Here is a 15,902-nt window from a genome sequence, read left to right as displayed (position 1 = left end):
TAGGCTATGGAATATTCAAGGTCAGGTGATGTTCTTTTGCTAATATTTTTTTGAACATCAGTACAGACACAAGCGCTCATATACACGCGCATACACTCATCCCTATGAACGTACACACGCACACCCTGCCCCTATGAGCACCTCCGAAAAACTGAGCCGGCATATCATCTTGAAATCTACGAAGTCACCGTAGGCACCTCGTCGTCGACGGGAACGTCTCCTCCCACTGAATGCGCATCGCCGGAAATCCTGAAATAAATCCAGGAATAAATGCGAGCACCAGGATTTGAACCCTGATGGGCTGGGATACCACAGTCCCTCTAACCATCCAACCATTGTTTGCAAATGGCGCTTCACACGGCAAATCTAATGTTTTCGACGGCAATTCTAGTGACGTAAGGATGGCAAGTTAGTTGATACACATGGCACAAAAATAAGTTGACACAAACGGCAATTTTTTGTAAAAAAAATAAACTGAAAAACAAAGTTGCCATGCTTGACAACTAAAGGTGTCATCCTCGCATTGGGCGTTATCAGATTCCAAAATCATTACCATTAGTAAAGTTTTGGCTTAGTTACATACTACTCCCTCCGTCTCAAAATAGATGTCTTAACTTTGTACTAACTTTAGTATAAAGTTGTACTAGGGTTAAAACACTTATTTTGGGATGGAGGGAGTATAATAGTATATCATTGCATCAGTGTTTTGTGCATCGGGGTTATTCTTTTTCTCTGGCTCTGCCCCCGAGTTAGCAGTCCCACTCGCAGCCTTTAACAGACTCAAGATAGCAGCATTGATGATGCAAAAAAGAAAAGAAAACAGAGTTATGGAACAAAGGAAGTCGTCCACAGTGTCCTTTCCAAGTGAGTAAATGATTAATGCCAATTATATCTATACGATGGGCGCGCAATTTTGATATGGAAGGTTCATGGAAAATATACGATATAGTAACTATTTTCACCATTACTAGCAGGAGCCAAAAGGTTACTCAGATCTACCCTGCCGATATGTTCAAACATGTCAGAGAAGAAGGGGTGGCCTGATGAGCAGAAACAACAGTTTTCAGGGACTCCTGCCATGCTTTGGGTATGGACTATGGGTGTGTTCTTTTGATGTTTTGCATCATCTTGGGAGTTCCCTTGTTCCATCTGTGAGGCTAATAACACTGGCTGAAGCAGAAAAAGAAGCCCCTTGGCTTGTCTTCAATATTGCCTTTAGGCGTGATATCACCTCGAGAAGCCATTAGAGAGCTCGTCCCAGGCGATTCAGGAGGTAAGATTGCATTCTCCGAACTGAATGTGCGAGCCGGGGCCATATGTTCTGGCGGTGAAAGGGTTGAGAGGTAATGGAGAAGCATTTGAACTATCTGGGTGAAGTTTGGTCTGTCGCTTGGGTCTTCTTTCCAGCAGGATGTTAGGATCTCTGACAGCTCCTCCGGCAAATTATCTGCACTTGGTCTGATGTTCTGCAGAAAATGAGGTCTCATAAGGTCAATTACTAATATATGACACAGGTGTATGCATTATGGAATAATGCATGATAAAACATATTCAAAACAATCAGAACTCCCTGCAGCATAAATAGGTTCAAGAAAGTCTATAAAACAGCAAATGCGTACGACTATACTCTAAAAATCTAATGTTACCTTGAAAGCGGCAGCATATGCAGCTTGCAGGTTAGACATGCCCTCAAAGGGTAGTCTATTGTGTAGTAGTTCCCATAACACAATCGCAAAGCTGTAAACATCTACTTTGTGGTTGTAATGTTTCTTTTCTCCGTGCCTTAATGTGACTGTGCTGTACAACTGTTGAATTATTTCAGGTTAATCGCACAATAAAAAAGAAATGAAAAAGGTTCAAGAACTGAAAGATATAAAACTGCAGTAGCACAAACCTCAGGAGCCATCCAACGGTATGTTCCTGTTTCTGCGGTCATCATCTCTGTTAACGTCTCTTCTCTTGCTAAACCAAGGTCGACGAGCTTAACTGTTCTCTGGTCTGCTGTAAGCAGCAGATTCTCTGTACAAAGAGAAGGGCAAAAACTATGGACTCAGAATCAACTTTGTTTGCACAAACATTTCCTCAGGCAGATCATTTGAGATTAATGTAGGAAAGATTAGCTTACAGAAGATAACTACAGACTACAGAATAACATACCAAGGAAATGGTAGATCAACAAAACCAGTGTTAGCCTTAATGAAATATCACATCTCATATGCATTGCTGACTCGGTACTAGACTAGTAAGTAGTTATTTCTCATATGCATTGCTGGCTCAGTACTAGACTAGCAGTAATTGTCTAATAAAAACAGGACTACGTCGCACCAAAGTATAACTATCTGTCAACGTCTCTTTGTTCAGCTGACTTAGCTAACTGTGGGCCTGGAACATGGTAAAAAGTGCAAAACAGTATGGTACAAGTCATCATTCACTGAACAACTATAATAACTCCTCTTTCTCGACCTTACGCATCTCCTTTATCTTGCTCCAGCATCTTGTTAGTACAAACTGGAAATAATTTCACAAACTTGGGAGCAGTTCTTTGATCCAAGACTGTCCATTCCACATCATGTCCAATCTGATGCACCAAAAATATGGTGTCCAAAATCTACAAGAAATATATTCATCGGCCAATGGATCTAACAAATTTTGAAGACGTTCACACATAGCAAGATCTAGAGGGAAGCCAGACCTTCAATCCAAGATCCAACAAATCTAGAATATTTATAATCGAAGATCCTGGTCAAGCTGGTAGTTGAGGACTTGGTTCTCAATGTTATCAGCGCGTATGCCCCGCAAGTAGGCCACAATGAGAACACCAAGAGGGAGTTCTGGGAAGGCCTGGAAGACATGGTTAGGAGTGTACCGATTGGTGAGAAGCTCTTCATAGGAGGAGACCTCAATGGCCACGTGGGTACATCTAACACAGGTTTTGAAGGGGCGCATGGGGGCTTTGGCTATGGCATCAGGAATCAAGAAGGAGAAGATGTCTTAAGCTTTGCTCTAGCCTACAACATGATTGTAGCCAACACCCTCTTTAGAAAGAGAGAATCACATCTGGTTACTTTTAGTAGTGGCCAACACTCTAGCCAGATTGATTTCATCCTCTCAAGAAGGGAACACAGGCGTGCGTGCCTAGACTGTAAGGTGATACCTGGAGAGAGTGTTGTACCCCAGCATAAGCTGGTGGTTGCTGACTTCCGCTTTCGGATTCGTGCCCAGCGGGATAAGCGGGCTAAAGTCGCTAGAACGAAGTGGTGGAAGCTCAAGGGGGAGGTAGCTCAGGCGTTCAAGGAGAGGGTCATTAAGGAGGGCCCTTGGGAGGAAGGAGGGGATGCGGACAATGTGTGGATGAAGATGGCGACTTGCATTCGTAAGGTGGCCTCAGAGGAGTTTGGAGTGTCCAGGGGAAGGAGAAGCGAAGATAAGGATACCTGGTGGTGGAATGATGATGTCCAGAAGGCGATTAAAGAGAAGAAAGATTGCTTTAGACGCCTATACCTGGATAGGAGTGCACACAACATAGAGAAGTACAAGATGGCGAAGAAGGCCGCAAAGCGAGCTGTTGGTGAAGCAAGGGGTCGGGCGTATGAGGACCTCTACCAACGGTTAGGCACGAAGGAAGGCGAAAGGGACATCTATAAGATGGCCAAGATCCGAGAGAGGAAGACGAGGGATATTGGCCAAGTCAAATGCATCAAGGACGGAGCAGGCCAACTCTTGGTGAAGGACAAGGAGATTAAGCATAGATGGCGGGAGTACTTCGACAAGCTGTTCAATGGGGAGAATGGAAGCTCTACCATTGAGCTGGACGACTCTTCTGATGAGACCAGCATGCGTTTTGTGCGTCGAATCCAGGAGTCTGAGGTCAAGGAGGCTTTAAAAAGGATGAAGGGAGGCAAGGCGATGGGCCCGGATTGTATCCCCATTGAGGTGTGGAAAGGTCTCGGGGACATAGCGATAGTATGGCTAACCAGGCTTTTCAATCTCATTTTTCGGGCAAACAAGATGCCAGAAGAATGGAGACGGAGTATATTAGTACCAATCTTCAAGAACAAGGGGGATGTTCAGAGTTGTACTAATTACCGTGGAATTAAGCTGATGAGCCATACAATGAAGCTATGGGAGAGAGTCATTGAGCACCGCTTAAGAAGAATGACAAGCGTGACCAAAAACCAGTTTGGTTTCATGCCTGGGAGGTCGACCATGGAAGCCATTTTCTTGGTACGACAGCTTATGGAGAGATATAGGGAGCAAAAGAAGGACTTGCATATGGTGTTCATTGACTTGGAGAAGGCCTATGATAAGATACCGCGGAATGTCATGTGGTGGGCCTTGGAGAAACACAAAGTCCCAGCAAAGTACATTACCCTCATCAAGGACATGTACGATAATGTTGTGACAAGTGTTCGAACAAGTGATGTCGACACTGATGACTTCCCGATTAAGATAGGACTGCATCAGGGGTCAGCTTTGAGCCCTTATCTTTTTGCATTGGTGATGGATGAGGTCACAAGGGATATATACAAGGAGATATCCCATGGTGTATGCTCTTTGCGGATGATGTGGTGCTAGTTGACGATAGTCGGGCGGGGGTAAATAGGAAGTTAGAGTTATGGAGACAAACCTTGGAATCGAAAGGGTTTAGGCTTAGTAGGACTAAAACCGAGTACATGATGTGCGGTTTCAGTACTACTAGGTGTGAGGAGGAGGAGGTTAGCCTTGATGGTCAGGTGGTACCTCGGAAGGACACCTTTCGGTATTTGGGGTCAATGCTGCAGGAGGATGGGGGTATTGATGAAGATGTGAACCATCGGATCAAAGCCGGATGGATGAAGTGGCGCCAAGCTTCTGGCATTCTCTGTGACAAGAGAGTGCCACAAAAGCTAAAAGGCAAGTTCTACAGCACGGCGGTTCGACCCGCAATGTTGTATGGCGCTGAGTGTTGGCCGACTAAAAGGCGACATGTTCAACAGTTAGGTGTGGCGGAGATGCGTATGTTGAGATGGATGTGTGGCCACACGAGGAAGGATCGAGTCCGGAATGATGATATACGAGATAGAGTTGGGGTAGCACCAATTGAAGAGAAGCTTGTCCAACATCGTCTGAGATGGTTTGGGCATATCCAGCGCAGGCCTCCAGAAGCTCCAGTGCATAGCGGATGGCTAAAGCGTGCGGAGAATGTCAAGAGAGGGCGGGGTAGACCGAATTTGACATGGGAGGAGTCCGTTAAGAGAGACCTGAAGGATTGGGGTATCACCGAAGAGCTAGCTATGGACAGGGGTGCATGGAAGCTTGCTATCCATGTGCCAGAGCCATGAGTTGGTTGCGAGATCGTATGGGTTTCATCTCTAGCCTACCCCAACTTGCTTGGGACTAAAGGCTTTGTTGTTGTTGTTGTTGTTGTTGTTGAAGATCCAACAAATCTTGACGCTCAGTTGAGTCAGTCAAGATCTGTCTCCCTGTCCTAATTTTGCTTTTGCCGAACCGGAAACACAAATCTGACTGGAATCCTACACCCATATCCATGTTTAGCAACCTTCATCTGACTAGAACACCTGAATCCAAGTCGGATCCCGACACCTATGTCACCAACGCTGAGGCATTGTTTCCTGGTTATAGTTATAAGTGCAAGCTATTTATTAAGTGTGTGATATCTTAGTTTCTCTGATGATAAAGTAAAAGATATTCGATCAGCCAATGCACGTGCATAGAAATCATAATATTAAGAGGTGGAATCAGAACACATACAGTACTAAGGAATAAATTACAGAAGTCACACACATTTATAACTTAGAAGGTGTGCACTTTGCACATTGATCCAATAAATTTCACTATTCATAGAATAAGATCAGGCTACTTGGGTAATTATTCTTGCTACTTGTTGCACTGTACATTGAGGCTATAAATGCTTCAACATCTCAATATGTATGGACACTTATGCTTAATTTGTGACCATAAACTATAGTATTTAGTAGGTATATCACCCAGAAGTGCATACACTACATGCTTCCCCGCGCTTGTGTTCTTCGCACACACAACTAGTGATGTTTGTGTAAAATTTCCAGGTGCACTGGTCCCATAGTAAGACTAGCTCGTGAACACAGACATTGCTAACACAACAGAGCATGGGCTAATGGGAACAAGAAAGTCATGCGCCACTGGTCACTTGTTTAATTAACTTCCTAACATCCCCTTAACTTGGTTCTGAAGGCAGAATTCAGCACAAACTTGAAAGAAATCCAATGCATTGCTATGCCAACGGTAAAAGTAACAGTACGACACCTCAAATGTACCCATGCGTGTACACATTGCTTATACAATATGAGACTTAACGTGCACTATTATGAACATTAAAGTGGCGCGTATAGCGTACTGCATAAATTGACTTCACAGGAAAGAGGGGGAAATCAGGGTATATATGGACAGAAGGAAAGCCACTATCCTCTTTGCAGAAATTCACCTAGTATTCAAATGCAAAATGGAAAATCTTACCAGGTTTAAGATCACGATGAATGATCCCATGTGCATGCAAACATTCCATGGCTCGGGCGATGTCCAATGCAAATCCAACTGCTACACGAGGCTCCAGGTTCCTAGGCCGTAAGCTGACCAAATACTTCCGCAAAGAGCCCCCCACTAATAGCTCAGTAACCACCACCATGACAGGCTCTAGGCAAGCTCCAATAAACTGAACAACAGGCAGATATAGTTTTCAATATCCAAAAGCACCCAACGCTTCCAGCCAATGAAAGAATGATAGTAGTCAGCAAAGAAGCGAACCTTGACAAGGTTCTTGTGCTGCACCCTTGACAGCATGGTCACCTCTCTCAAGAACCTACCCTGCCTCTTGATGACCTCTTCAGGGGTGTCCCCTTTGTGCACAATCTTGATAGCAACATTTTGGTTCTTGTACCTACGAACCCCATCATCATGAATCATCAACTGAGAGATAATTATAAGCAAACAACTCATACAAATCAGCAAATTGTAGATCGTACATCGTAGTGTAAACAGACGAGCCTTACTTCCCCTCGTAGACCTTTGCATGTCCACCCTCACCGATCCGTGGCCCAACAAAGAGAAGCTTTGGGTCAATGAGCCAGCTGGGATCAATGTGAAGACCTTCACCCGCATAGAATGTGCTCCCCGACTCCATTTCCGCCAGAGTGGATCCACTTTGGGTCCCGTGGGGTCACACGGCCCCACCAAACACTTAACTAAAAGATTAGATATTTTTAGAAGGTGATCGAAATTGGTAGAGAAGTATATCACAAGCATGTTGTACCAGAACCGCGCAGAACATAGATGCATTACGTGTATACGACAAATTCTACTTTCAGAAAGTATTCACAAGTTGCTCCAAAGAATGTATACGAATTAAGAAAATAAAAAGGAAATGTTTGCAAGTTGGTAGATAAGCATGTCATACACACGTATTGAGCACTTCACTGGATATAGGTAGAAATTAGAAGGATCTGGTGTATGCAATACTTTCTTCTTCACGGAAGTATTCGGAAGTTGGTATACAAACATGTTAGGAACATCTCACTGAAAATACGTATACTCTAGAAGGACCGGCTGCATTCGACAATTTGTAAACAAGGTTCTCGTACCACCATTATTTCATTTTTAAGTTCACAACAAAAAAGAACCAATGGCCTTGTGACCATGAGGTCACGGGTTCAAGTCCTGGAAACAGCCTCTTACAGAAATGTAGGGAAAGGCTGCGTACAATAGACCCAAAGTGGTCGGACCCTTCCCCAGACCCTGCGCAAGCGGGAGCTACATGCACTGGGGCTGCCCTTTTTTAACAAAAAAGAACCAACTACGACCCTGTTCACCTAGAGGAGAACATATATGCATGCAGTAATGAAAGCCTAAACAATGGATATTCCATATGCATTGAAAACCCATGAGTACCAGCATTGACTGAGTGAGTTACTTGAATGCAATCCAGCACAAAATCACATAAATTTAAAACTAATATGAGGCATGTTTTGCCATCTCTACCCTAAGAGAAATTGTGACCGCATTGCATCATGATGAGATCACGATCTTGTAACTACTCGTGACCTGCTTGGCACAGCGGGCTGAACCAGTCGGCACGCAACGATCCGGCCAAACGAGATAGACGCACGCACAAAGCCGCCAGCTAAGCCTGTGGTTAAACACCATGCTTGCGCGCATTTTAGTCCACGCTTGCCGCGAAGCTTTTCTCTGTCAAAAGCGGCGGCCCAACCACCCCGGGAGTGGGAGATGGAACCGCAAATGGCGTCGCAGCCCGACAGTCCACCATGGACACTAGTCTACACTAAGAAGTCAGGAGCAGCGACGGAGCGAACTTGCGCTGACCACTAATCTAGCGCGAGCACGCGTGCAGGGAACGGAATCGGGCGGGATCAGGCAGATTGATCGGGAATTAGGACATGGCCGGGGACAGAGCTTACCAAGAAAGCCCGGATCTCCCTCTTGTAGGAGCGCGAGGAGGCTAGGCCGCCAGGCGTCCGAGGAGCTCGCCTCCGGCGCCTCTGGTGCGCGAGCAGCAGCAGCTCGGCGCCCGGCGCCACATCAAGGGGAGAAGAGGCAGCAGCTAGCTAGGAGCCCGACCGCGCGCGGGTGAAGCGGTGGCAGAGGCAGAGCAACGCGGAGAGAGATGGAGATGGGGATGTGAGGGCGTGGCGGTCGGTCGGAGCGAGGCAGCGTGCAGCCCGTGAGAGGGGGAGGGAGGGAGGGAGAGGGGTAGAAAGATGGGTGAGATCGAGAGATTTCAGTGTACTACTAGTATTCATTCATCTGTTTCCCCGACTCTCTCTAGCCCCTCTCCTCCCTTCTTTCCATCTCTCTTTTCTTTTTAGGCCAGCACTCTGCGCCGGCGCGCCGGCCGAATTTTTGGCCGGTCCGGCCGCAGCCGTTCGATCTGGCCCCAATAGCCGTCAGATCTGGCATCTTATCCTTCTTTGACTTCATCTTCAACCTCCGTTCCCCACAAGCCTCGATCCCGCGCGCCTCCGTCCTCCTGCCCCGCGAGCACCCGCATCCTCTCCCTGTCGTCGCCACTCGTCGCAGCACCCAACGCCCTCTCCCCTCGCCGTTCGCCGCTCTTCGCTGTCGACGCTCGTGCGTGCACAGCCTCTTCCCCTCGGTTGAAGCTTTTTTAAACTCTGGTTGAAGCTTTTTTCGCTTCGGTTGAAACTTTTTTCATGGTTTGAAGCTTTTTTTCACATCGATTGAAGCTTTTTCTATAGTTTGGAGCTTCCTCATTTGCCGGTTGAAGCTTTTCCACACACCAGTTGAAGCTTTTTTTGTTATTGAAGCTTTTTTCCACATCCATTGAAGCTTTTTTTTCATGGGGTTGAAGCTTTCTTCCATGCCGGTTGTAGCATTTTGCAGTATGTTTGTAGCAAAACATGATGCTGATTGTAGCAAAAATCAAAATATCGTTGTGCGATGTAGCAAACCGCGATGCCGGTTGCAGCCGGATTGGATGCCGGTAGTAGCAAATTGCAACGCCGGTTGTAGCATGTAGCAAAAATCCCGCGATCCTATCCTCGCCGCCCGTGGTCACCATGCTTGCCGCCTGCGGTCAGCCTCGGTTGTAGCAAAAAAGAAAGGCAGAAGTAGCAAAAAGCGAAGTCGGTTGTAGCAAAAAGCATGTTGCTGGTCTTCGCCCGGCTGGAGCAAAAACAAGGTCGCCGGCGTCGAGGGGCGCAGCTCCGACGTGAATGGATGTAGCAGCCATCTGGGGGGAGGAGGCGGCATGAGGTTGGAGGCTACCAGGAGTAGCCATGGACATGTGCTCTCGTTGGGAAAGAAGAGAGGATGAGGGGATTGCGTTCAAGTGCGGAGGAAACGAGTGGAGGAGAGAGACGCTGAGAAGATAAGGTGTCGTGGGTGGGGCCATAAAGCGCGTGATACGGCTCTGCCCGTTTTAATCCAGATCGATCCAACGTCCCGCGTCAGACCGGCGCTAACTTCGGCCGGTGCACCGACGTAAAACGTTTCCCTTTCTTTTAACAATTTTTTTCTACATAAACATGCGGAATTTGCGTATATTTCCATTATAGAAAAGTGAGAAAAAAATTCGGTTATGGGTTACATCACAAACACGTACACAAGGATGTGTGTGGGCGATGTCCGAAGCACATGATTGGGTGCTCAGCCCAAGCACAAAGTCTATCTCTAGGGCACTACGTGAGATCTAATCCGGTGGCGCCTGCTCTAGCATAGCAGTGCACATCATCCTGGATGATCTGCACTAGACGACCAATGGAAGGGCAAGCGGCGTCGAAGATACATCCATTTCGATGCTTCTAGATTTGCCAAGCCATGAGGATGATGATGGAAGAGATGGCGCGACGTTGAGCCGGAGGGAAGTTGGAGCGAGAAGTCGCACACCAGATCAGGCATACTATTGTAGTGAAGGGAGGTGCAACTGTGGAATGACACCAAGCCAACAATGTCGTGTGAAATTTTTCACGAGGAGCACCCAATCATGATGTGAAGCATATCCTCCGGCACCTGGTCACAGAAGGAGCAAAACTTGTTCATGCTCTGGATTTCTATCTGAAACACACGCAAGGTGGTTCATGTCCAAACAGATTGGTTGATGGTCAGAATTACCCATCTCTCAACAATTCCATCCAACTCCACCCTCCGACCATTGTCACGAATGAAAACTACTTCATTTCCTTGCTAATTTCTTCCGCTATGGATTCCTGGTGGTTTTCATACCCTGAATGGATGATACAACAGAACTGAGGTAAAGTTCCATCTATCTCGCCTAAGCTCATTTGAATATAGCGAAGAAAGTATATTTCCTACTGAATCTACACTTTATGTACCTAGTGCACAATCTATTATGACAACGGAGGTTTGTGCAGCTATGAGAGGGTACAGTAGTTTCAACCTCTTCTTTCATGAATCATAAGATGGTATGACAATAAGCTTAAATTAATTGTCCTTACTTAACAAATGACTATATAATTTGCTCTATGCTTAAGCATACAATATTCCTATCGATTTGTTAACTTTAACTTATTTCTAACAAATCAGACTTAACACTTACAATAAAACACCTTTTCTTTATATTGATATCTTTCGTAAACACCTGAATGTCTCTCAAAATATACAATGCTTCTTGCGGAAAACAATTAGTTAAGAAACCTTGTAAGAATAATCAATATTTCCTTTATTCTGTGTCGGCTTATCCCCTGCTTTGCGAGAACATTCTTCCATGAGAATCTGTATCAAAAAGTCTAAGGTAACTCTAGAAAGTGTTCACCTTAAGACCAAAGAGGAGTTCAATATCGGCATTAAAAACATCAACAAAGAGCATAGTACCTGTTTGAGTGGAGAGGTTTGGAACTGTTAACATTTGTTAGCTTTTATGGGCCAGCTAGCTTGGGTGGGCTAGAAAAACCTTGCTAGCTCAGGAGAGCCAGATCGGCTCACTTCCGACGGTAAACTTCGCGTAGTAGTAACATAGACTAGTAACATATGCAATGTTACTAGTCCAAGTTACTCACCACTATGACCAGCCTAAGCAATGTAACCAAATGCTCCTTACTCCGCCTTGTTATCTCCCCCGGAAACCCAATGCATGGAACGCAACTATGCGTTGATCAGTCAAGAAATCAAAGTCGTCTTGCATGCGAGTTAATACGTGGCCCTACATGGTAGCTAAAATGGCATCTCTTAGTTGTTGGGATTAACTGTTGCGTTTAGAGATAGAAATCAGGGCTTTGATTGGAGAAAGGACTAGTCAAGTTTCTCCTTCTCCTCCAATCTGCTTGCACCTTGGTCCCGCTGCACCTTCTAACGTGACTTATTACACTTAAACGGAGGGAGTAGTACGAGATACGGTGGCACACTGACTTAGGTCGAATACAAGTGCCCAAAATTGTGTGCATGTTATAATAAGGATTCACTTAATATAGTACGTGAGCGAACAAAGGGATCAATTGGACAGTGTTCACGAGCAGTAGCGAGATGTGTGAGGTAAGATACACCGCCGGTGCTTTTAACTTTTCTTATTAATTTGTTTGTTTCACCCTCTGACTGGTGGGACCCAATGTACTACATGGAGAGAGGTAAGGTGACTAAGGCTGCATTATTTCTGTACTACCAACACTGCTTTAAATCCCAAAAGACCTTAGACTAGTCACAATGGATAGTAATGTTACTAGTCTATGTTACTACCTCTATAGTGGGGAGTAACATTGTGTGGTATCATGCAACACTTCATTTATTAGATTGTAGGTTCATTTTGTCTTGATATGTGTGATGTTACAGACTTACAGTAACTAGATATGTTACCACATGCCTCTCTTTCCTCATTAATTACTCGCCGCATCATCTATTTTGCCTAAAGATGTGTGATGTTACCACCTATGTTACTCCCACTGTAGATAGTCTTACCACCAAAGCCACATGACACGATTATGATTTAAATCCCAATGACCCCCACGCAAAAAAACACGGCATGCTTGTCACGCGAATGCAGGAATGTATAAAAGGTTATTTTCCTCTCGTTGAACATAACGGGAGGGTGGTGTAGCTGGTTAGCCTATTCGCTCATCAAACTTGAGGTCTCGGGTTCGATAACTACACTTGAGCATAATTTTGTTTTTATTCGACTTATTTCTTCCACCCAATGACAGGTAGACCCCGCATGACAGAGAGAGAAAGTGATCTGGGGCGGTGCCAGGAGGATTCATTGACTCGTCAAAATGGATGGATATAGAGTTATACGATCTCGTAGTGACCGTATAATCACCTCATCACGTATACGCTGCAGCCTCGGCGCTTGTTTTCTAGGGTTTGCACTCTTCACACTCTCTCTCACTACAAAAAAAGACACATCCGTGACATTTTGGGCCGAACAAAATTTTTTTTGTCATACTTATGACACTTCTATGACGATAATTGTGACAAAACCCGGTATCATCATAGATGTGGTGGGCTCCTACTTCTATGACAAAAAATCATGACAGAAAATGGGCTTCTCGTCCTGGGCGGGCCGGAGAAGCAGCTGCATGACATTCTTTGGACCGTCCATGACGGAAAAAATCATGGTAGAAGCGAGGGCGAGGAAAATTTCTGGGAGTTCCCGGTTATGGTGGGTGGTCGGGGGCCGAGCGATATGCGTTTCTCTCGTACACGTATGCGCGTGTGTGCGAGGAATTGGGCTCTAACTGAACCTGAGCGAGGCGTCGCCTAACTAAACCCGAGCGATTGCACTGCAGGCTACGCGTTACTGAACCCGAGCTATCGATCGATGGCTGTTAACTGAACCCGATCGAGCGATTCCTTCGCTACTGCTGCTAACTGAAGCCGATCGATGCTGCCTCTGGATGCTTGTTGGACGGTGATGGGTTGGATGAAATTTACCATGTAATCAAGTTAGTTTTGTTAGGGTTTGATCCCTAGTATCCATTATATTCTAAGATTGATGTTGCTATGACTTTGCCATGCGTAATGCTTGTCACTAGGGCCCGAGTGCCATGATTTCATATCCGAACCTATTATGTTTTCTTGAATATATATGAGTTCTTGATCCTATCTTGCAAGTCAATAGTCACCTACTATGTGTTATGATCCGACAACCCCGAAGTGACAACACTACAAAAAAAGACACATCCGTGACATTTTGGGCCGAACGAAAAGAAATTTTGTCATACTTATGACACTTCTATGACAATAATTGTGACATAACCCGGTATCATCATAGATGTGGTGGGATCCTACTTCCATGACAAAAAATCAAGATAGAAAATGGGCTTTTCGTCCTGGGCGGGCCGGAGACGCAGCTGCGTGACATTCTTTGGGCCGTCCATGACGGAAAAAACCGTGGTAGAAGCGAGTGCGAGGAAAATTTCGGTGAGTTCCCGGTCACGGTGGGTGGTCGGGGGCCGAGCGATGCGCGTTTCTCTCGTACACGTACGCGCGTGTGCGAGGCGTTGGGCTCTAACTAAACCCGAGCGAGGCGTTGGGCTCTAACTGAACCCGAGCGATTGCACTGCAGGCTACGAGTTACTGAACCCGAGCGATCGATCGATGGCTGTTAACTGAACCCGATCGAGCGATTCCTTCGCTACTGCTGCTAACTGAAGCCGATCGATGATGCCTCTGGATGAACAGTGAGCGTTGCAGGGGGGGTGGATGAACAGTGAGAGGTGGGGTGGATGAACATGACCCCGTGGAGTTGCCTCTGGATAAACAGGACCCCGATCGATCGAGCCGGTTGGGGCTGGATGAACAGGACCCCGTGGAGGGCTGGATGAATAGGACGACCCCGTGGAGGGCTGGACGAACAGTAGACGATGGAGGGGTGGATGAATAGTAGCCCGTGGATGGGTGGTTGAACAGGAGCCCGTGGAGAGGGGTGGTTGAACAGTAGCCGATGGAGTAGCGCGCGGTGGAGGCTGGATGAACAGGAGCCCGTGGATGAACAGTCGCAGGTGGAGGCTGGAGGAGGTCGACGGTGGATGAACAGTAACCCGTGGAAGCTGGAGGAGGTCGACGGTGGAGATGAATAGTATCTCGTGGAGTCTCGTTTTGCGGTACGCCACACCCCTCCCGATGAACAGGACCCCGTTTCGACCATAGCGCTCCAACACAAGTCCGTTTCGTCCGTTTTGCGGTACGCTACACCCCTCCCGATCAACAGGACCCCGCTTCGACCATAGGAGGTCCAACACAAGTCGTTTCCTCCGTTTTGCGGTACGCCAGACCCCTCCCAATGAACAGGATCCCGTTTCGAACGTGGACGGTCGAACACAAGGTCGTTTCCTCCGTTCTGCGGTACGCCAGGCCTCGTTTCCATCGCCTGTTCCGTCCAGCCCTCCCGATGAACACGACGACGCATTCCGTTCCGACCCAGCCGGTTGGCTCCCCACGAACACGACAACGATATTGTTTCTCCGTTCTGACCCAGCCATGTACACGAGCCCTGGCCGTACGTATATATGCGCGAGTAGGCGTTCGAGACCTCGCCCATATGTACGTACATGGCCGTATTTTCTTTCTTGCACATTGTCCGCTGTACGTACGTGTACATGCTACATGCGCGCCTATACTACGACACGTGCGCGCCTCTACATCCACCAGTATGTACGTACATGTTCATGACCAGAATGACAACGCTACGTATGCTTCGACCAGGTGGGTCCCGACTGTCAGGCACTTCCTTGCATGCGAAGATGTAGCTGGTGGGTCCCAGCAGTCAAGGGGCGAATCGTTTTTTTGTTGCCCGGGCGCACTTCCTTGCGTGCGAAGATGTAGCTGGTGGGTCCCAGTAGTCAGGGGGCGAATCATTTTTTCATGAAATACGGTGGCCCGTCTGGTGGGTCCCCGCTGTTAGGTGGAGGAATAATTATTTTGCGCGTAATAAGGAGGCACTTCCTTGCGGCTGCCGTGGACCCAGCTGTCAGCCTCTCCACGTACAGTACTCTTCCAATGGAAGTCGGTCATTAACCACATTGACCACGCCGCGCCAAGAGCACCACGGCGGTGGACGACGGCGAGGCCTAGGAAGGGGACGACGCGGAGCCGGGGAAGATGCAGAAGTGGATGCCCACACGAAGAGGAGTACGAGGGTTCACTGGTTCGGCTATGGTGTGAGGCTACCGTCGCCGTAGAATAACAGGGGGTGTGGGTGAGTAGAGGGATGGCCTAGCCAGCGGTGGGAGTAGTAGGGGGCGGTGAGGCCTCCGCGGCATCACAGCCGGCCACGGGAGGTAGGAGCATGTGGCACGACCGGTGTTGCTTTGGGCGGCTGGAACACGAAGACCAGAGGTTGAAGAAGCACTACGACCGTTGGATGGACATTGTATGGTCACTGGAGCTAGAATCGTTCATATTGACTAAGTTGACAAAGCCCTCCGTCTCTATCAACTTAG

The 15,902-nt window shown here is 47.0% G+C and overlaps 1 protein-coding gene across 2 annotated transcripts; it reads right to left on the bottom strand.

Annotated features, from left to right (window-relative positions):
- Positions 1-838: 838 nt before the first annotated feature.
- LOC119323044 (serine/threonine-protein kinase STY13-like) lies at positions 839-8,752 on the bottom strand. 2 transcript variants are annotated; one of them, XM_037596615.1, is made up of 7 exons: positions 8,451-8,752; positions 7,029-7,220; positions 6,784-6,916; positions 6,496-6,691; positions 1,895-2,019; positions 1,647-1,805; positions 839-1,466 (listed from the first exon to the last, which is right to left on the bottom strand). In XM_037596615.1, exons 2-7 carry the CDS (start codon positions 7,157-7,159, stop codon positions 1,158-1,160), a joined length of 1,053 nt encoding a protein of 350 aa, XP_037452512.1. In that variant the 5' UTR covers positions 7,160-7,220; positions 8,451-8,752; the 3' UTR covers positions 839-1,157. The 2 variants fall into 2 exon arrangements, with proteins under 2 accessions (XP_037452512.1, XP_037452513.1); XM_037596616.1 differs by having other exon boundaries at positions 7,002-7,215; positions 8,451-8,751.
- Between the last annotated feature and the right edge of the window lie 7,150 nt (positions 8,753-15,902).

Source organism: Triticum dicoccoides, chromosome 6B (assembly GCF_002162155.2).
Source record: "Triticum dicoccoides isolate Atlit2015 ecotype Zavitan chromosome 6B, WEW_v2.0, whole genome shotgun sequence".
Classification (NCBI taxonomy): Eukaryota; Viridiplantae; Streptophyta; class Magnoliopsida; order Poales; family Poaceae; genus Triticum; species Triticum dicoccoides.
Note: the sequence above shows the minus strand (reverse complement) of the source record. Positions and strands in the feature narration are given on the sequence as shown.

Bases quoted from the DNA above. Each gene is read 5' to 3' on its own strand.
- LOC119323044 (XM_037596615.1), bottom strand. From the start codon at position 7,159: ATGGAGTCGGGGAGCACATTCTATGCGGGTGAAGGTCTTCACATTGAT. The intron at 2,020-6,495 runs GTAAGATTTTCC...CTCTTTGTACAG, and splicing joins TCATCGTGATCTTAAACCTG to AGAATCTGCTGCTTACAGCA. The intron at 1,467-1,646 runs GTAACATTAGAT...CATTTTCTGCAG, and splicing joins CATATGCTGCCGCTTTCAAG to AACATCAGACCAAGTGCAGA.